At 37.8% G+C, this 15709-nt stretch overlaps 1 protein-coding gene across 1 annotated transcript in view; it reads right to left on the bottom strand.

Moving 5' to 3' along the window:
• Window positions 1–14545, bottom strand: part of PLCH2 (phospholipase C eta 2) — a 94634-nt gene extending 80089 nt beyond the window's left edge. The window contains 1 exon segment of the mRNA XM_035903575.1: window positions 14434–14545. Within this exon segment, the coding sequence (XP_035759468.1) occupies window positions 14434–14545 (112 nt within the window).
• Window positions 14546–15709: the final 1164 nt, after the last annotated feature.

Consider the following 15709-nt stretch of genomic DNA (forward strand, 5'->3'; position numbering starts at 1 on the left):
CAAATGCACACTAGAAGAGCAGGGAAGGTTATATAAAGCTAACAGAGAGAAGAAAAATGCAAGAATAGAAATGTTCCACTGGAAGAATACCCCTAAGGTCACTGTTTCCGTGGGCACAGAAAAAAACAAGAAGGTAGCACTACACCCTGCAAGACAGTGAAGTGGTTGTTCAGTAGAGCTTAGAATAAGCTCTCATCTCCCCATTTAACATTATCTGAAGACCTGGCTTGCACAGCACCTGAATGCCTGCAGGTGCTTTTAACAGTTAGATCTATTCCCTGCATTAGCTGTAATTCACTTGTCAGTCATTCACTTGAGTAATTATCTACTCAAAGTGGCTCATCACACAGGATACCTGAAGTGTTACAACCGTCATTAAAGATGTGATAGCTTTATCCTCAAACAGAACAGATACAAGTAACATCATCCTCTACAAATAATGCTTTGTCATAAAACATGCAACTGACATACAGAACCACAAAAACCATACAGCACTGGAGAATAAATTTGAGATCTAAACATGTTAATGGCTTAAATGAGCTATGTACCACAGCCAAAGATAAGAGCAACTGCACAATCAAAACTGATCAGCATAACCTACAAGAGCAAAACTACTGTATAATCACTGAGAGAAGGCAGGTACATCAGAACTGTGCGGCAGTTAGCATAAATGATGCTATTCCAGAGAGCAATAATTAATAACATTAAGAAATGATGCGTAGAGTTTAGCACACTGCATTGTGGTGTAGTCCCTCATTTAAAAGCCAACCTTCATTGCCTCCGTCAGTAAAGTTTGCAAGGTACACTTAAATGTAACATCTATAGCTAATGAAACTGCTCTGAAGTAAACAAATTTGTCAGAGAATCATGAATTGCTCTATCTTTAGCATTACTATTTCCCTGAAGGAAGTACACATTTCATTTACAATAAGCGGAATAGCTTTTCATTTACTTCACAGTCTTTTTTTTCATCTAGATACTATGGCCATAATTAGTAAAACGTGCCTGCTTAGAGGTAAGAGTTTTTGGAATGACAGTGTGCTGATAAGGTCTAAAAAAAAAAATATTACCCTGTAAACAACCATGATCAAACAGCTAAATAAATATCTCCGAACAAGTGAGAAAAAAGGAAGAGTAATGTGATGTTATCAAACTACTACTAAAAACACAACTGTGCCCATAAGCATGAGTACAAATCATCCTTTATTTAAAATTCTAGTGTATACGGTAAAAAGAATAAATCCACCTACTGTGCTTCTGCGGTGGTCTTCCTAGATCCATCGTCTTGTAGAAATAAGACTATTTTTTCAATTGCCTATGTTAGAATGTAAAAATACTGTGCATTTTCCCTCTGTCTTGCTCCCTCTTCTGCCAGTCCCTCTTTCTGTTCGTATGAGAAGGCAGTTTAAATTTCATCCCATTTATTAGCATAGTCACTGAGGAATCACTGTCAGTTTTCCGATGGTACAAGCTCCTTTACAGTACACAACACCCGAAGAAGCGAGGGGGGAGAGAAAAGAGGTAGGATTTTATCTAAACTACTTTTTGCTGGAACAATTAACTCTTCAGTGACTGACATCTCCTTCCTGGTATCTCTAGTGTCAGTTGACACCAAAATGTCTGTTCCTCTAAGGCAACAAGGAATTCTTTATGACAGCTGTTTAATGCTCACGTTCCTTCTTTTAAGATTTCCTCTGCTTTTCTCTTCCACTGCTTAACAAGGAACTACAGTCAGACACTGCCACAGCCATGATTTCTTACAACCGCATGAGCTGTCCCTTTTCTATTATGCCAGAGTGATTAAGGATCACAAATCCTATGAACTTTAAGTTTACTGTGATCCCCCAATCACTAACGGCCTCAAAAACTTCTAGAGATCTCCAATAGATGTTTATTCTCCACCAACTAATGCTTGCTGCTTCTTCAAGTATTTAACGGCTCTAACCCTGAACATCCAAAATGACAGAACAAAATTATTTGCAAAGAAAACAAATTTACTCTCTCTAGAAAAATACAGTGTGGATGCACCTGTATACACCACCTTCATCCCCAAACACTTAAGTTTTCAAGGTAGCAGAACAGAATAGGGTTAATTCCTTTGCTGTGAATTTACAGTCATATAAGACAGGACAATCCTCCTCCACTTTTCCTCAATCACCTGCTCTAATAAACAAACACAGTTTAGTAACACTACCCCATAGCCAGTTCAGTATAATCAACCAGGACTGCAAGGATTTTCACAAGTTTACTGCTTTCCTGGGAGTACTATACACTCTGTAAATATTTGCATCTCTTGAGAGTTTTAACTTTTTAGTCCCTGCCCACAGTAAAACTTCTCTGATGCAAATTTTTACCTGGAACTGCATGAGAAAAACAAGTCAAAAGAACTACATTTTCCTAGCTAACCATTTTCCTCTGGAGGAGAGCATACTGGATTAAACACAAACAAACCTTCCCCCCCCCTTCAAACAGTACTTTGTTGTCCATCTATTCCTTATTTCTGCTAGTAAATTATAAGAACAAAACCTGTTCTACAATCATGGATCTGAATCCCAGTGCTTCTAACAAATTACCATTTTGAACTTTAATTAAGCTCCATTTCTTGACCTTTAAGCTCGATCTTGACAGCAACCCAGCTCCTACATCTGCTACTATTACAAAGATTGGTCTTGTGCTGGAGCACACTTTCTTGGAATGATTTTCCTCTGACTTTCACTAATGGTCTTGCACATTCAAAGTACCTGTGTATAAGCACAAAGTTCATTCATTGTGAGACACAAACCTGAAGTTTTTTCTTCCTTAGATCCAATCACAAATCCTGCTAGCCTACTAGGAACCAACACACCCCCTTCCCACTCAGTAAGAGATACACCAGAGTTAAGGGGATTAGGATGGCCTCTAAACAGGTGCAAAATCTTCTGTCTTCTCCTTTATGAGCCAGTTGTCTGGAACTTCAGCATTTCAGAAAGGGAAAAAGATTATTACTTCAGGGAAATATCAGTGGTTCTGGCAAGTGGTAGAGTATTGGATTAAATTATTTCATCCACTGACTATAGTTCCATGTCCTACAACATTCAAAGCAGCAATAGGGTTCCTCATCATTGCAAGCATGATCCTTGAGACTCATTCTGATCACTAGCCAAGAAGTCTGTCTCACAGTAAGAAAAAAGTTTAACAAAAACTTAAAATATTGTCCAAAATACTTATTCACTCATCTCTGTAAACCATTCACAGCTCTTCTATTTTGTGTAGAGCATTTTGAGCATAAAAGGTCCATAATAAAACAGCTACACTTCACATTGGCTACATGGGTTTAACTCATTGCTTGTATCTCTCAGATCATGAGTTCAAAAGCAGAGTATGCTCATGTTTTTACTATATAGCCAGTGATGCAACTGAAGAATCCTGGATTTACCTAGAAGATAGCAGCAGCCATGCATAAAGCAGTTCCTCATAGTTAATTAACTGCAGAAAACCACTATGATTTGCTTCAGAAGACAACTGAAGTTATTTGTTCTCTCAAGAAACAATGATGAAGTATTTAACCTCAGATCGAACTGACAGATAAGATTCTGATGTGAACAAAGATAAGAAGAAGACTGCTTATAGATGAAGGGCATTTAAATATTTTGGGTGGTAAGCAATCCCTAAAGCCAGGCAGGTTTCACTATCACACAGTCAGGGATGGCTCGGATTTTAAAAAGCCATTTGCCAAACTCCAAATGCAAATCAAAGCCAGACAATAGTCCATGCTGTAAGACACAATGGCCAAGAGTCACTTGGCTGTATCTGCATTCAGTGTCTTTCAGAGGGATTAAGTTTACCAGAACTATCAGCACATACAACTAATTTACTTGTGACTAAATGTATGAGGGAGAAAGGGAGAAACTCAGCTTTTGTTTACAGTGCTAACAAGAACAGCATCCTTCTGAGCTGATTTGATAGACAGACTTATTCACAGCTAATGGCTGTATCTTAAGAACTTCCCACAGATAATGCAAATACAGTTGAACTTTGTTAAGGAATACTGGATTTCCCTCTCCTGCCATCTTTCACAAACACACAGGCTAAGTGCCCATCCAAATGAATGAAAGGAACATATTTTTCCCCTCACAGCATTATAAAGACTTAATTTTTGATTGTTTCAGTACTGGTTCAGTCAATCCAGAACTTAGTTTACTACCTTTAAACACACTGCACTTACTCTAACTACCTCACTGAGCATTATTTTTACTTATTTCACTAGTTTCTAAGAATCAAACAGTAAAGAAATGTAACTTCCCTGCTACCAGATGCTCAAACCTATCAAGAACTTTTATTCTGCCTTGCAACGAGCAGCAGTTTTGAGGGAACACAGTAGTAGTTGCCCTAGGTAATAACCATCAAGCCATGCCAGGTACAAAAGCTCTAGGCATAACAGTACTCTGACAGAACTGGTTCCGAGGCAGCATGAAACTTTCCAAGCCTGCATTCTAGAAGGATGAAGTGAATGTTTGGAGGCTTTGTAAAGATGAGCACACATGTATTGCAGTCTTCTGTGATTCTCCTCTTTCACAGGAAGCCTGCATAGTACCACTCATATATAGTAGAAGAGCCATATTTCTGCATCATGTTTTTGTCACTGTACTGTTCACAAGAACTGTTTAATAACCATGGAAGTGATATATATAAAAAAATGTAACTTCTTGTTTCAAAGTCTTCTCTCTCTCCTTTTTAGTGAGGTTTGTGCTCATGATGCCAGCTTAGCATTTGTAGATGCATCCAGTAGATGGCAATAGAAATACAGTGGTCTGTCTGTATTAGCAATATTCTTCTCCTAGACTCTGGAATGTGTGTGCAAACAGTACTGTTTATTCTGCTTGACGCGTCCCATTTCCCACTACATACTTCTAAAATCTTTACAGGCAGCAACAGCTATACAAGAGAAAGAGCAAGAAAACTTGAGAGGGGCAATTTTGGTGAAGGTGGAAGAAGAAACAGGAAATAACATTCAGGTGATCTAGTTTCTAATCCATGTTCACCATAAAAGCTCTTAACACCAGCACACCAAAAATTTATTATGCCTCAGGCTTTACCTCAACAAAATACTTCCACTTCTTCCACAAGTGACACAAAAATAGATCCATTAACGTCACAGCGGTAGCTTGGATCAGACAATACTACGATATTGATAGTATATTACTCAGTTGTTGCCACAGATCCTAAAGCAAAGAGGGGCTTGGTCAGTCTCCTCTCCAAGACTGGTAATTTCTGTAAAGGCAATATAACTTGCTCACAGATTCTCTAAAGCGCTTTAAGTTGTCTCTCAGTAATACAATAGTCTTGAGCGCCTCAGGAAAGGCAGCGTGAGCTGGATTTCTGCTCATTAGAAAGATTTAACCCATCAAACCTGCCATTTGTTACTTTCCTTTTCAAGCTTTAAAGTGAAGGCCTGATGATTTTAAATTACAGAAATGAAAATCTGAGATGCAAATTTCTACTATAAAACTAACACATGTATCTACATATGTAGTACACTGCTTTTTTTTCCCCCTAGTACAGAAAAATCACCAATTCTGCAACATAGTTCAGTCTGTACGTTTTATCTTGTTTTCATTAGTTATCATCTACAGAAGAAACAGAGCTAGCATGTGAATTGACTATCCAAGTAATTCTCCCCTTTTTATTGTAGTCACATGACTTCAATAGCACGGAGCAAATAAGGGTGAGGCCAAACTGCACTATTCCTACTGACAACAGAGAATGCCCAACAGATCAGACCTCTGTCTGATCAATGGCTCCCATTGATATTTCTGACAGTTTCACAACCTTCCATGCATTTATCCTAACAAAACTCCACTAAGACAAAGACAGGTGGTTATTAATATTTCATGATTCTAAACCAAAATCACTATCCAAGGTCAGAGCATGTGTGAATTGGAGACAGCAAACCGGAGACCTCTCTGCTCCACTGCAGGTGTCAAATGTATTTAGGCTCCTAACTTCCAACACGTTTCTGGAATGTCTGTGCCTAAATAGGAGTTAAGAGACTACACACCTTCAGGCGTCTTGGCACACAGCCTCCAAGAACTACATTACAATACACTTTACGAAAAAGCATGCAAACAAAAACTCCAACCAAACAAAACCAAGAAAAATTAATCCAGAAAGCTTGACAGTTTTTCATTGCCTGTCAAATCTATTGGGTTAAGTGGCAAGGCTCATTTGATCCAAACTAATATCCTTAAGAAAACATTCCTCAAAACAAGAAAAAGGAACATATGAATCACATCAGATGGAAGACAAGATGCCAAAGTTCAGCACACTCAAAATGAAATACAAGATCCTCATATAATGCTTGATCCAGATTAATATTGAGCTATGTCTGGTACCATTCATCCTACAGAAGGATCAGAAATAGATACAAACCAGAAGAGCAATATTGTAAGGCCACTCTGCAAATAGGTAAAGGAAGGTAACAGCTGAGAAAGAACACAGGGGTAGAGCGCTTGCATTAGTCTAAATATACGCTAGAAGGTTTCAAGATTTATGTTGCTTTTGTATGATGAGAGCACACATCAAGATCATCAAAACTGGACCCCAATAGTCCATATTTATTCTACTCCAATCTTGAAATGCTTTATCAGAGGAGTTTTAACTGGTTCATCATGAATGTTAACAGCCTCAAGAAATATTTCCATTCAGTGCAGTACCTCAGAGTACTTTCAAACACTATTGGACCCTTTTGCATTTTAAATGTTTCAGATACAGCAAGATCATTTTTTGCACAAATTATCCAAAAAAATAAATTAGCTGCTTTACATATCTTTGAATATCTCAAAACAAAAAAACACCCAAGGGTATTACAATCAATCCAGACTTTCCATTTAGTTAAATTTCCCTAATGCTTTCATTAATTTCAACTATTACTTCCCCTCAGCCTGTTTTCTCATGCTGGTTTCCTAGTGATTTGATTGCTCAGTTACATTTTGCTCATGCATCTTAAGATACGCATCTCATGTGCACTTCAGCATCCATTCAGGTCCTTCAATAATGGCAATGGTTTATACAATGAGTATAAAAGTCAGTAATTATCATTTACAAAACCATGTCAAATACTTAAAGAATTTTTGTTGTAAAGTCTTAGATTAACACTCCTCAATCAGCTGCAAAATAAGAATTAAGTTGTGTGCATTGCTGTAAGAATTTTTTTAATCATGACTACATGAAAATGCAACCCATATCAGGGATGTCTACATTGAATCACTCGTTGCAAACAAGTGACAAAGTGTCACTAGGCAAGGTCTTTATATGTCATCATCTGTATCTTACTCAAACTTCAAATGATTTTATAAATCTTAATTTTGGGGAGGTACACTTAAGCAAATATTAAATTCCAGTGACTTTTCTCACTTTTTTTTTTAAAGTGAAGATTGTCCTCTAGCTACAGTCAAACATTACCTTCTGTCTGTATCGCAAAGTGACCTGCAGACCAAAGCTACTCTTATCATCAAGTAATTCAAGATACTTTTTCCTTTACAACAGACACTACATTATATAAATGGTACAATTTCTGACAATTTCATCATCTCTTAATGGGAGATGAAACAGCTCAAAGACTGAATTCTTTCAAACAATTTTTCTTCTCAGACTTAACAGTATTAAAGAATGGTATGTGAGCATGGACAACAGAAAACAGCGTTTTTCACAAACTGAAAATTGATTCAGTTTCACTGTTTCATCAGTCCTCAGATCTGCTCCAGAGCACCACCACCTGAGATGAAAATACATCAGTTCGTGATCTCTCAGGCAAGCCATAGTTATTTAATTTCTTAATTGTTTAGGTTGAACATTACTATTTTTTGTATTTCAGCACAGGTAATAAAGACCCAGACATGACTGGGAAGTGTCTGTTGTGCAGGAATAGCAGTTCCCATTTATAATCAAAATAAGAGACAACAGAAGGACAAAGTGAAGTTACCGACTACTTGTTTGACTGTTTTTGTAACACAATCAGATCTAGAATCTGGGTCTGATGAACAGTCCAGTTTTATATCCTTAGATTCATGTCTTTATTATAACAGTCCATGGACTCATGAGCACTTTGAATTAGTATAAGCTGACATTGCCAACAAAGGAAACAAGCGTGCACTCTGCAAGCCTCACTCGTTCATTTCTGCCTCTGCAGCAAAAAGGAGGACAAACAGCAGCTCCTAATGTTTGTTACACTAAAGCCTTGCTCTCCATTCAGGAAGGTAAAAAGGTGTTGAAAACTTAATTCTCTACATTGAGACTACGCAAAAACTTCAAGATGCAGAATTTTGTAGTACCCACTGTCTATGTGGTACCAAATCAAGGAGAACCACATGTTTAAGTTTAAACACTTGTGATAAACATTGTCTTTTCAGATTTGATTCAAAGTGCATCAACAAAAACCAAACCCAGATCAGTATCCATTATTTAGTCACTCAATAATACATGCAGAACTAGTAGAACCACGATATCAGATCACATTTTATTTTTAACTGATGGGCAGTTTCACAGAGATCTAGCTTTAATTCTAGTTACTTTCAGACAGCTGATACCAATTCACGTACTCATTGCCTGTTTGTTCTTCAGCTACACTTGTATCATAGGATGGTTTGGGTCAGAAGGGACCTTTAGAGATCATCTAGGCCAGACCCCTGCGAGACAGGAGCACTGCTCAGGTAGACAGGCAGCATGTGAGAGCCACACGCTGAAGGCCACCTTAAGTACTTCTCCAGGCTAATCTGATGCACTACGTATCTAAGCAAACAGGATTTTGCAAGTCTGTGCACAACGCTCTTTCATTACAAGGGAAAAGTGAGTCTAGACATGCCAGAACATATTTGAAAAATAGAGGATTGCCGAATTTGCCATATACCTTCTTGATTTTGGACTTTCCCAATGGTGCTGTAATAATGTTGAATCACGTTATACAGAAAAATTATGTAAAAGTTAATTGCATTCAACTCAGATTTCCTTTTTACACAGCAGTCTTATTCTTCATCCATATACAGCCCTACAAAGAGAATCAGAGTTTTTAGTCCAAAAAAAGCAACAAGTTTTGAAAACTGTTTGTCTCAACTGATAAATCAGAAAACTGCAGAAAAATGCCAAGATATTCAAGCCATCTAAGCTTAATAAGTATGGCAAATAAGTAGATTGTAGGGAGCTATGATAGCATGGGACAAAATGATCAATTGAGGAACACTTCATGGATTTATTCCAACTAGTGATTTAACTCTCTAGCTCCATCCTTTCCTGAATTTTCTTGCAGATATATTCAACCAAATGAGAAGGCTGAAGTGTTACATTTGACAGCACAGGCTTGATAAAGCTGAAGTGTATTTGAAAGCATAGGCTACTCAAGACAACAGCGCAACAGTATTATGATCACTTCTGTGTAGATTGCTTAGCATTCATTACAATACAAAGGCAAAATAAGATAAGAGCTATCACTGCACCACACAGCATTTAAACTGAGTCATATGAAGAGTTAATTAGGGAGATAAGAACTCAAGTGGGTGTTATGAACAAGTCTGCAAAGGGATTCCTGAGCTGCAGACCAGCTTTTGTTTAGGTTCAGACCCACTTGCATTGGAATGCTGGAAGTGCTGCAGAGGCACAATGAAGACTTTCTCTCCCTCCAGCTATTTCTGCCATTTCTTTGCTCTTTGTCCTACGTATGCACACTGGTAGAGCTTTATGTACAGAAGCATATAATGGACAATTCTGGTTCAGGAGGCAACATGTTACAATTCATCCTACAAATAAGAAGTATTTCCCTAAAAGTTGGTTTATATGATATTGTAATAACTGTAACATACCATCTTACTTCTGTAGTGCCAGAAAACACACAGATGATGTAATACCTATTTTACCTCCAAATACCTGCACTCTTTCAAACCCCTTACAAACCAATTTATGAGAAAGAGGCTAGAAAAAAAAATTATTTTTTGTTTGATCTGCAGGTGAGAGGTAGGAGACAATTTTGTAAATATTCCTCTCTTTCTATTGATACACTGTAATAGTAGTATTGGGGCAGCCTTCCCCAGAGCATATGAGCTAGCGTATCTTCACATGCTGAGGAGCTACAAAATATGAATCAAACAGCTCGCAGAGTTCAGGACAGGAGTGCTCAAGAGTTGTGCAAAGGCAAGAGAGGACACTGGAATGCTGAAGATCCCACTACAGGCCTTCAGTATTCAAGAGATTCATCAGCTAAGAATAATACCTCTTAGGGAAGGTCCCAGTTTAGCAAAGTACTTCAGCACATGTTCCGTTGCTAGCGATCTGACACTCAACGCAAGCTTCCTTTAGCCAACTGCTTGGGCATTTGCCTAAGCTGCAACAGCAGCAAACAGGACACTAATAGAGGCTCAACAGACTTTTGAAAGAAGAATAATAAAAAAAAAATAAAAATCCTACAATGCTGCTGAAAAAATGTGCATGCATTTAACACATGCCTAATAGCAAAACTGTAGTTACTGTTTGCAGGAAGTTAAACATTTTCCCATTTCCTTTGGACTACCTTTCAATGAACAATTTGCTTCATGTTGATTTTTAAAACATAAAAAAAGCAGTCATTGGAATAATTTATTTGTGAACAGATGCTCCACTTACCTTCATAAATTCAAGAACAAACATAGAATATTTAAGCACTTATCGCATACAGTGAGCATAAGAAGCACATTTAGACAATGATCAAACATGATGGCTACCTCTACTAGGAAAAAGTAAATGTCACTAAATATATGATGAGATAAAGGTAAGAACTAATGTAATGACAATTAATTATGGATTATATTTTCACTGACAAGCTATTTTTAATACAACTACAATACAGATATATTCAGCCCTGTTAATGCTAATAAAAAAAATACACCTATCAGCCCAAATTGTAAGCCAGTAGAAAGCTAAATTGATCTCAATTGCTGGAAATTTGACCAAAATGATGAAATTAGTTCCTGCAAAAGCCCAGCCAAAATTTTTGGTGTTGCCTACTTCGTGACTGTAGCCAGTAAATGAGAATGTATGTCAAGCAAATGAGTCCTGGGTTGAATACATGAAGTTCTAATTAAAATCTTAGGCTAAATCAACTTCTTTTACTTTAAATGCAGCAAAACAGCTCCTCCTCCTTCAGATCTCTCCTGTAGCACAAATTCATCTGCCACAGACATCAGTTACACAATTCTCTTCCTCCTACCCAATCTCCCATCAACACCTGATATGCAAAATCACATCTGTAATCTCCAGACCTTCCCAAGAGAAGAGCTCATTTTCCTCTGCGCAAGCTGTCAACACTCAAAAAAAGAGCAAAGCTAACAATGGTTATTCTTTGCGCTCTGTACCTCTCAGCTCAATTCAGACAAATTCATGGCACAGAGCCACAACCTGAGGCAGTATAAACCCCGCTCTCATCAACTTCAAGAAAGATTTTCCAGAACCACTTGAAAGAATCAAGGAAAAAAGTTGCAATTGGTTTTGACAGTCTCATCCTATTATACTAATTTACATAATTTTTTTTTTTTTAAATGTGGCCCAAATGTTCTGCTTTGAGAAAGAGGTTGGGTTTTCCTTGCTGTTCTTATGGCCTTCATAGCTGCATTCTACTGCAATGATTCCTCCCAGTTTTCCCAGCATTTAGCATTCCCTCTGGAATATATCTGGTAAAGATTAAAGAATAAAATATTCAGGAGCACTTGGTGCTGCTGAACAAAGGAACCTGGTTGAAAGCCAGAAAATACTTGATAGGCAACTGCACCCACAAAAAGGATAATACTAAGTTACAGGGCTGCTGCTGTTTCTTTCTTATTAGTATGAATTGCTTTGTCTCACAAAAAGATTCAGAATATCTCACTGCCTTCTTAAGAGGAATTCAGCAGACACAAACATTTGTTCTAGCAAAGCTGCATAAACCAAATTCTGTAATTCTTATAAACAGTCCTTTCTCCTACAATCGTCCTCCTTCTCAAATCCACCATTCTTAAGAACATGATTTCAAACTAAAGACTTTCTAATTTTAGGATCAGTGACCTGCATGAGATGCTTCAGAGATCTATAGAAATAAAACTTGCAATGCCAGATAGGAAAGTATGTATCTCTTTCCTCCTGCTAGACATCATCCTGATCTCTACTAGTTCCTGGATTAAACCCTAAAAGTAAGGCTTAATTGGAATATGATTGATACCATTTAGAAATGGCAGATCTCATTTCTACTTACATTCAAAAGCCAGTTCTTCTTGGCCATTTTCTGTCTACCTGTCTCACAAAGAGAAGTGATACACATTCCTTTTAAATTCCAGTGCTTGTCTCTTAAACCACCAAGACTTTGACTTCTATTCCTTTTCTCTCTCTCATCTGTGTTTAGGTGTCTTGTCAGCTTCATTTTTACATGTATTGTTTTCAATCTACATTAATTGCCAAAGGGAGCTACAAGCCACCAAACTACTACTCACTGCAGATACTCCAGCTAATGAATTCATCTCTCAGAAAAACCTCTCTGTTAACCAGCATTGGGGGGCAGCTAAAAATGCGATGGTCAAATCCCAAACAAGCAGGTTTGCATTCTTTCAGAACAGTGTTAACTTTTATTAGCCACATTTTCAAACTAAACCATTATCTCTTGGGGACAAGAAGGGATAAGAATAAGCAAACAGTCCAATATTGGGTTCCTACTGCATTTGGACATGAAAATCTAAAAGCAGAAGTGCAGTTTCGGTGTACAGCTGCTTGGTTTTATACTTGAAAACCTGCTTATGTCAGAAATACATTACTCTCAAACACATAGACCTTACATTCTTACAGACACATTGAAAGGCACACAGCTGGGAACACAGATGCATCTGTTGGTTTCTGTAAAGGCACCAAGGTTGCGATTCTTTGTTAACAAATCAGGGATGATATGCCCATCATCTGTAGTTTCAAAAGCATATCTCCAAAGATGCTTATTGATCTTTGAAGACATTTTAAACTTCATGTATTTAGCAAGCCAACAATCGAAACATTCCCTGCCAAGAGAGATTCAGCTGAAGATCAGAAGGGATCGTAGGCATTTTATGGGAAATGTGCATACCCCACTTAAGCCACAAGTGGACAATGATTCAGAGACAGTTTGTTACTAACACAAACTCACAGCATTGAAGGTCTGGTAAATAAGAGTACTCTTACATTGTCCTTCCAATCTACCTGTGAATTTTGCTATACCATTATTATTTACGGCCACAGAAGACATCACATCAAGATTCTAATCAACACATTAGTTGAGGGTAACTGTATTTTTCCTTAACTTGGGAGTAGAAGTCAGTTTCCCATCTATTTAAGCACATCTCAAAACCACTCCATTTATTCAAGTATAAATGTCACCAACTACATGAAGATACTATGCTGTCTAGCATGTCTTAGGAAACACTGGTAACATTAGAGTCATAATTTTATGTTATCATGCAGCAGAAGTTTTAATAACAATTCATACTGTACTTAAACACTGAAAAAGCAAGTAGTTCCTTCAAGCAAAATAATTTAGAGAACACATACATAAATTTCACCCACCATTAAAATCACCAAGGCACTGTTTTTAATGGAGAAAAGAGTTTAGGGGTCAGGAGGTTAGTCTAGGTATGACGAGTGAGCCAAAAAGAGGCTCAGTTTTAATCATATCTTCCTGCACGTTAGGGGGTTTGCTACTAGCAGGTGAACACAACACCATGCTGACAAAAAAATAAAAGCAGTTTGAACTTTCCTAAGCCTGCAAGTGTATAGCTGATCATGCAGAACTTCCAGTCTAAGAATAAGTGATGAGAAGGTTTTAGCAATTCTACACACAAAGGTCCCTTCCTGTGCCTCAAACATCACAGACTGTGTGTACAAGCAAGGCCGTAAGACAGACTGATTCAGAGCTATCCTTGTTGTATAAGATAATATTCCACATTTTATTTAAACTTGCTACAATTTTTGCCTTCCAACACCATCTCATTTAATTCCCAGTGTCTATCAGGTGTTTACAGTCTCATATATGCCACCAACTCCTGGACACTACTGGAACAGGTCAAACACGGGCCAGAGTAGTGACACTTCATTTGCTGTTTTAGAGGATTTTTTTGTTTGTTTGGTTGGGTTTTTTTGAGGAGGTTGGGGGGATACGTTTGGTTTGAGGTTTTTTGTTTCTTTGTGGGTTGTTTGGTTTGGGTTTTTTTTTTTTTTGGTTTTTTTTTTTTTTTTTAAATACACTTCACCCCAAAGCTAGTCATCATACCAACTACACAGAAAAAAAAGGGACTGAAAAATATACAAGCACAATTCTCTCAAATAAATTGAAGGAAATCTAAAACTCCCTTATGAAATCTCAATACAGTGAAAGTAAATTGGGAATGAAAAAAAGTATTTTCAATACAAAACTATTAGGCAAAAGGACGGTAACCTTTCACTTACCTATTGTGATGATGTTTGCAGAGAGGAAATGGGAACAGTTTCCATCATGGAGCACGAGTTCTTCTCTTTGCGTCAAATCCCCTGCTACAGATTTTGGAGAAGTCAGAGCCATCTTAAGCTTTCAGAGCAGCCTAGCAACAGCGCTTGCTCCAAGTCAAAGTATTTCAGAACAAATATCTGCAGAAAAATTCAGTTGAGTAAAAGTATCTGAGAAAAAAAGAAAATCAAGAACTTCAGGATGTTGTTGGCTTACTTTGGAAGTCACAGCCAGTGCCTTCTCTGGAATTCCACATTCAGGGGACTGTCCTGGTTTAATTCTGCTGACACATATTCCATGCATTGAAGAATAAAATTTATAGTGTCAGTGTGGAGAAAGAACTACCACCGAGTTGTTGATAGAATGGATGTGATGGCCCTTCCCAGGAGCAAAAGAGTCACAAGTATTCAATGTATCTTCCCAGGGTCTCTTGCACGTTGCAAACCTGGAGAAGACATTTTTTTTAAATAATGGAAGTTGCTTTAGCTGCTTATTATACAATATTTACTGCAGGAACATAGCTAGATGACATACAATGGACTGACCTCAGCAGTTGCTTATACCCAGGAAGCTCCTCACATAACAAAAGCCACTGACACTTTCTTTTCCCCCCTCACCCCAGTATTTTCTGTAATCATAGAAAACTATGCTTTTGCCAACAGCAACTTTTCCAGTAACTATGCTGGGTTTAATTTTTTATATATATACAGACACACACACACAATATATACACATACACTTAACTCAATTATCCAACGTAAGTGAATGTACCAGCTATATTCCTAAAGGACAGCTTTGAGCACTATCTGCTGTGATGTTGGCTTGTTCATTCAGTTCTGTCTCTTACCCTTTAAAGCTCTTTTCTCCTCTTACATCCCCTCAACTGTCTCCATGCTGTTCTCTTCATCGTTGTCTGGCATTCTCCTTCCCTCTTCTTACCTATCTCCTGCCCCCTGGCTACAGAAGACTCACCTTTCCAAAACTTTCAGATGGATACCTTCCTCAGAGAAAGAAGGTCAAAAGCTCCCTCCAAAACAGCAATCACACAAGACAGAAACCTGGGATCCTACCTTGTGCTGGTAACTGTTTGAATCTATGGGAGTCTCCTTCAGTTTGTAATTACAAGTTGAGCTCTGAAACATTGCCCTAACATGTTTTGTTGTGAAAGCACAGATCCAGTTTGACATTATTTTAAGAGAGAGAGGGCAATGAGGCATCACTATTAATTTACAGTGAGTA

Source organism: Egretta garzetta, unplaced genomic scaffold (genome assembly GCF_000687185.1).
Source record: "Egretta garzetta isolate BGI_Z169 unplaced genomic scaffold, ASM68718v1 scaffold61, whole genome shotgun sequence".
Classification (NCBI taxonomy): Eukaryota; Metazoa; Chordata; class Aves; order Pelecaniformes; family Ardeidae; genus Egretta; species Egretta garzetta.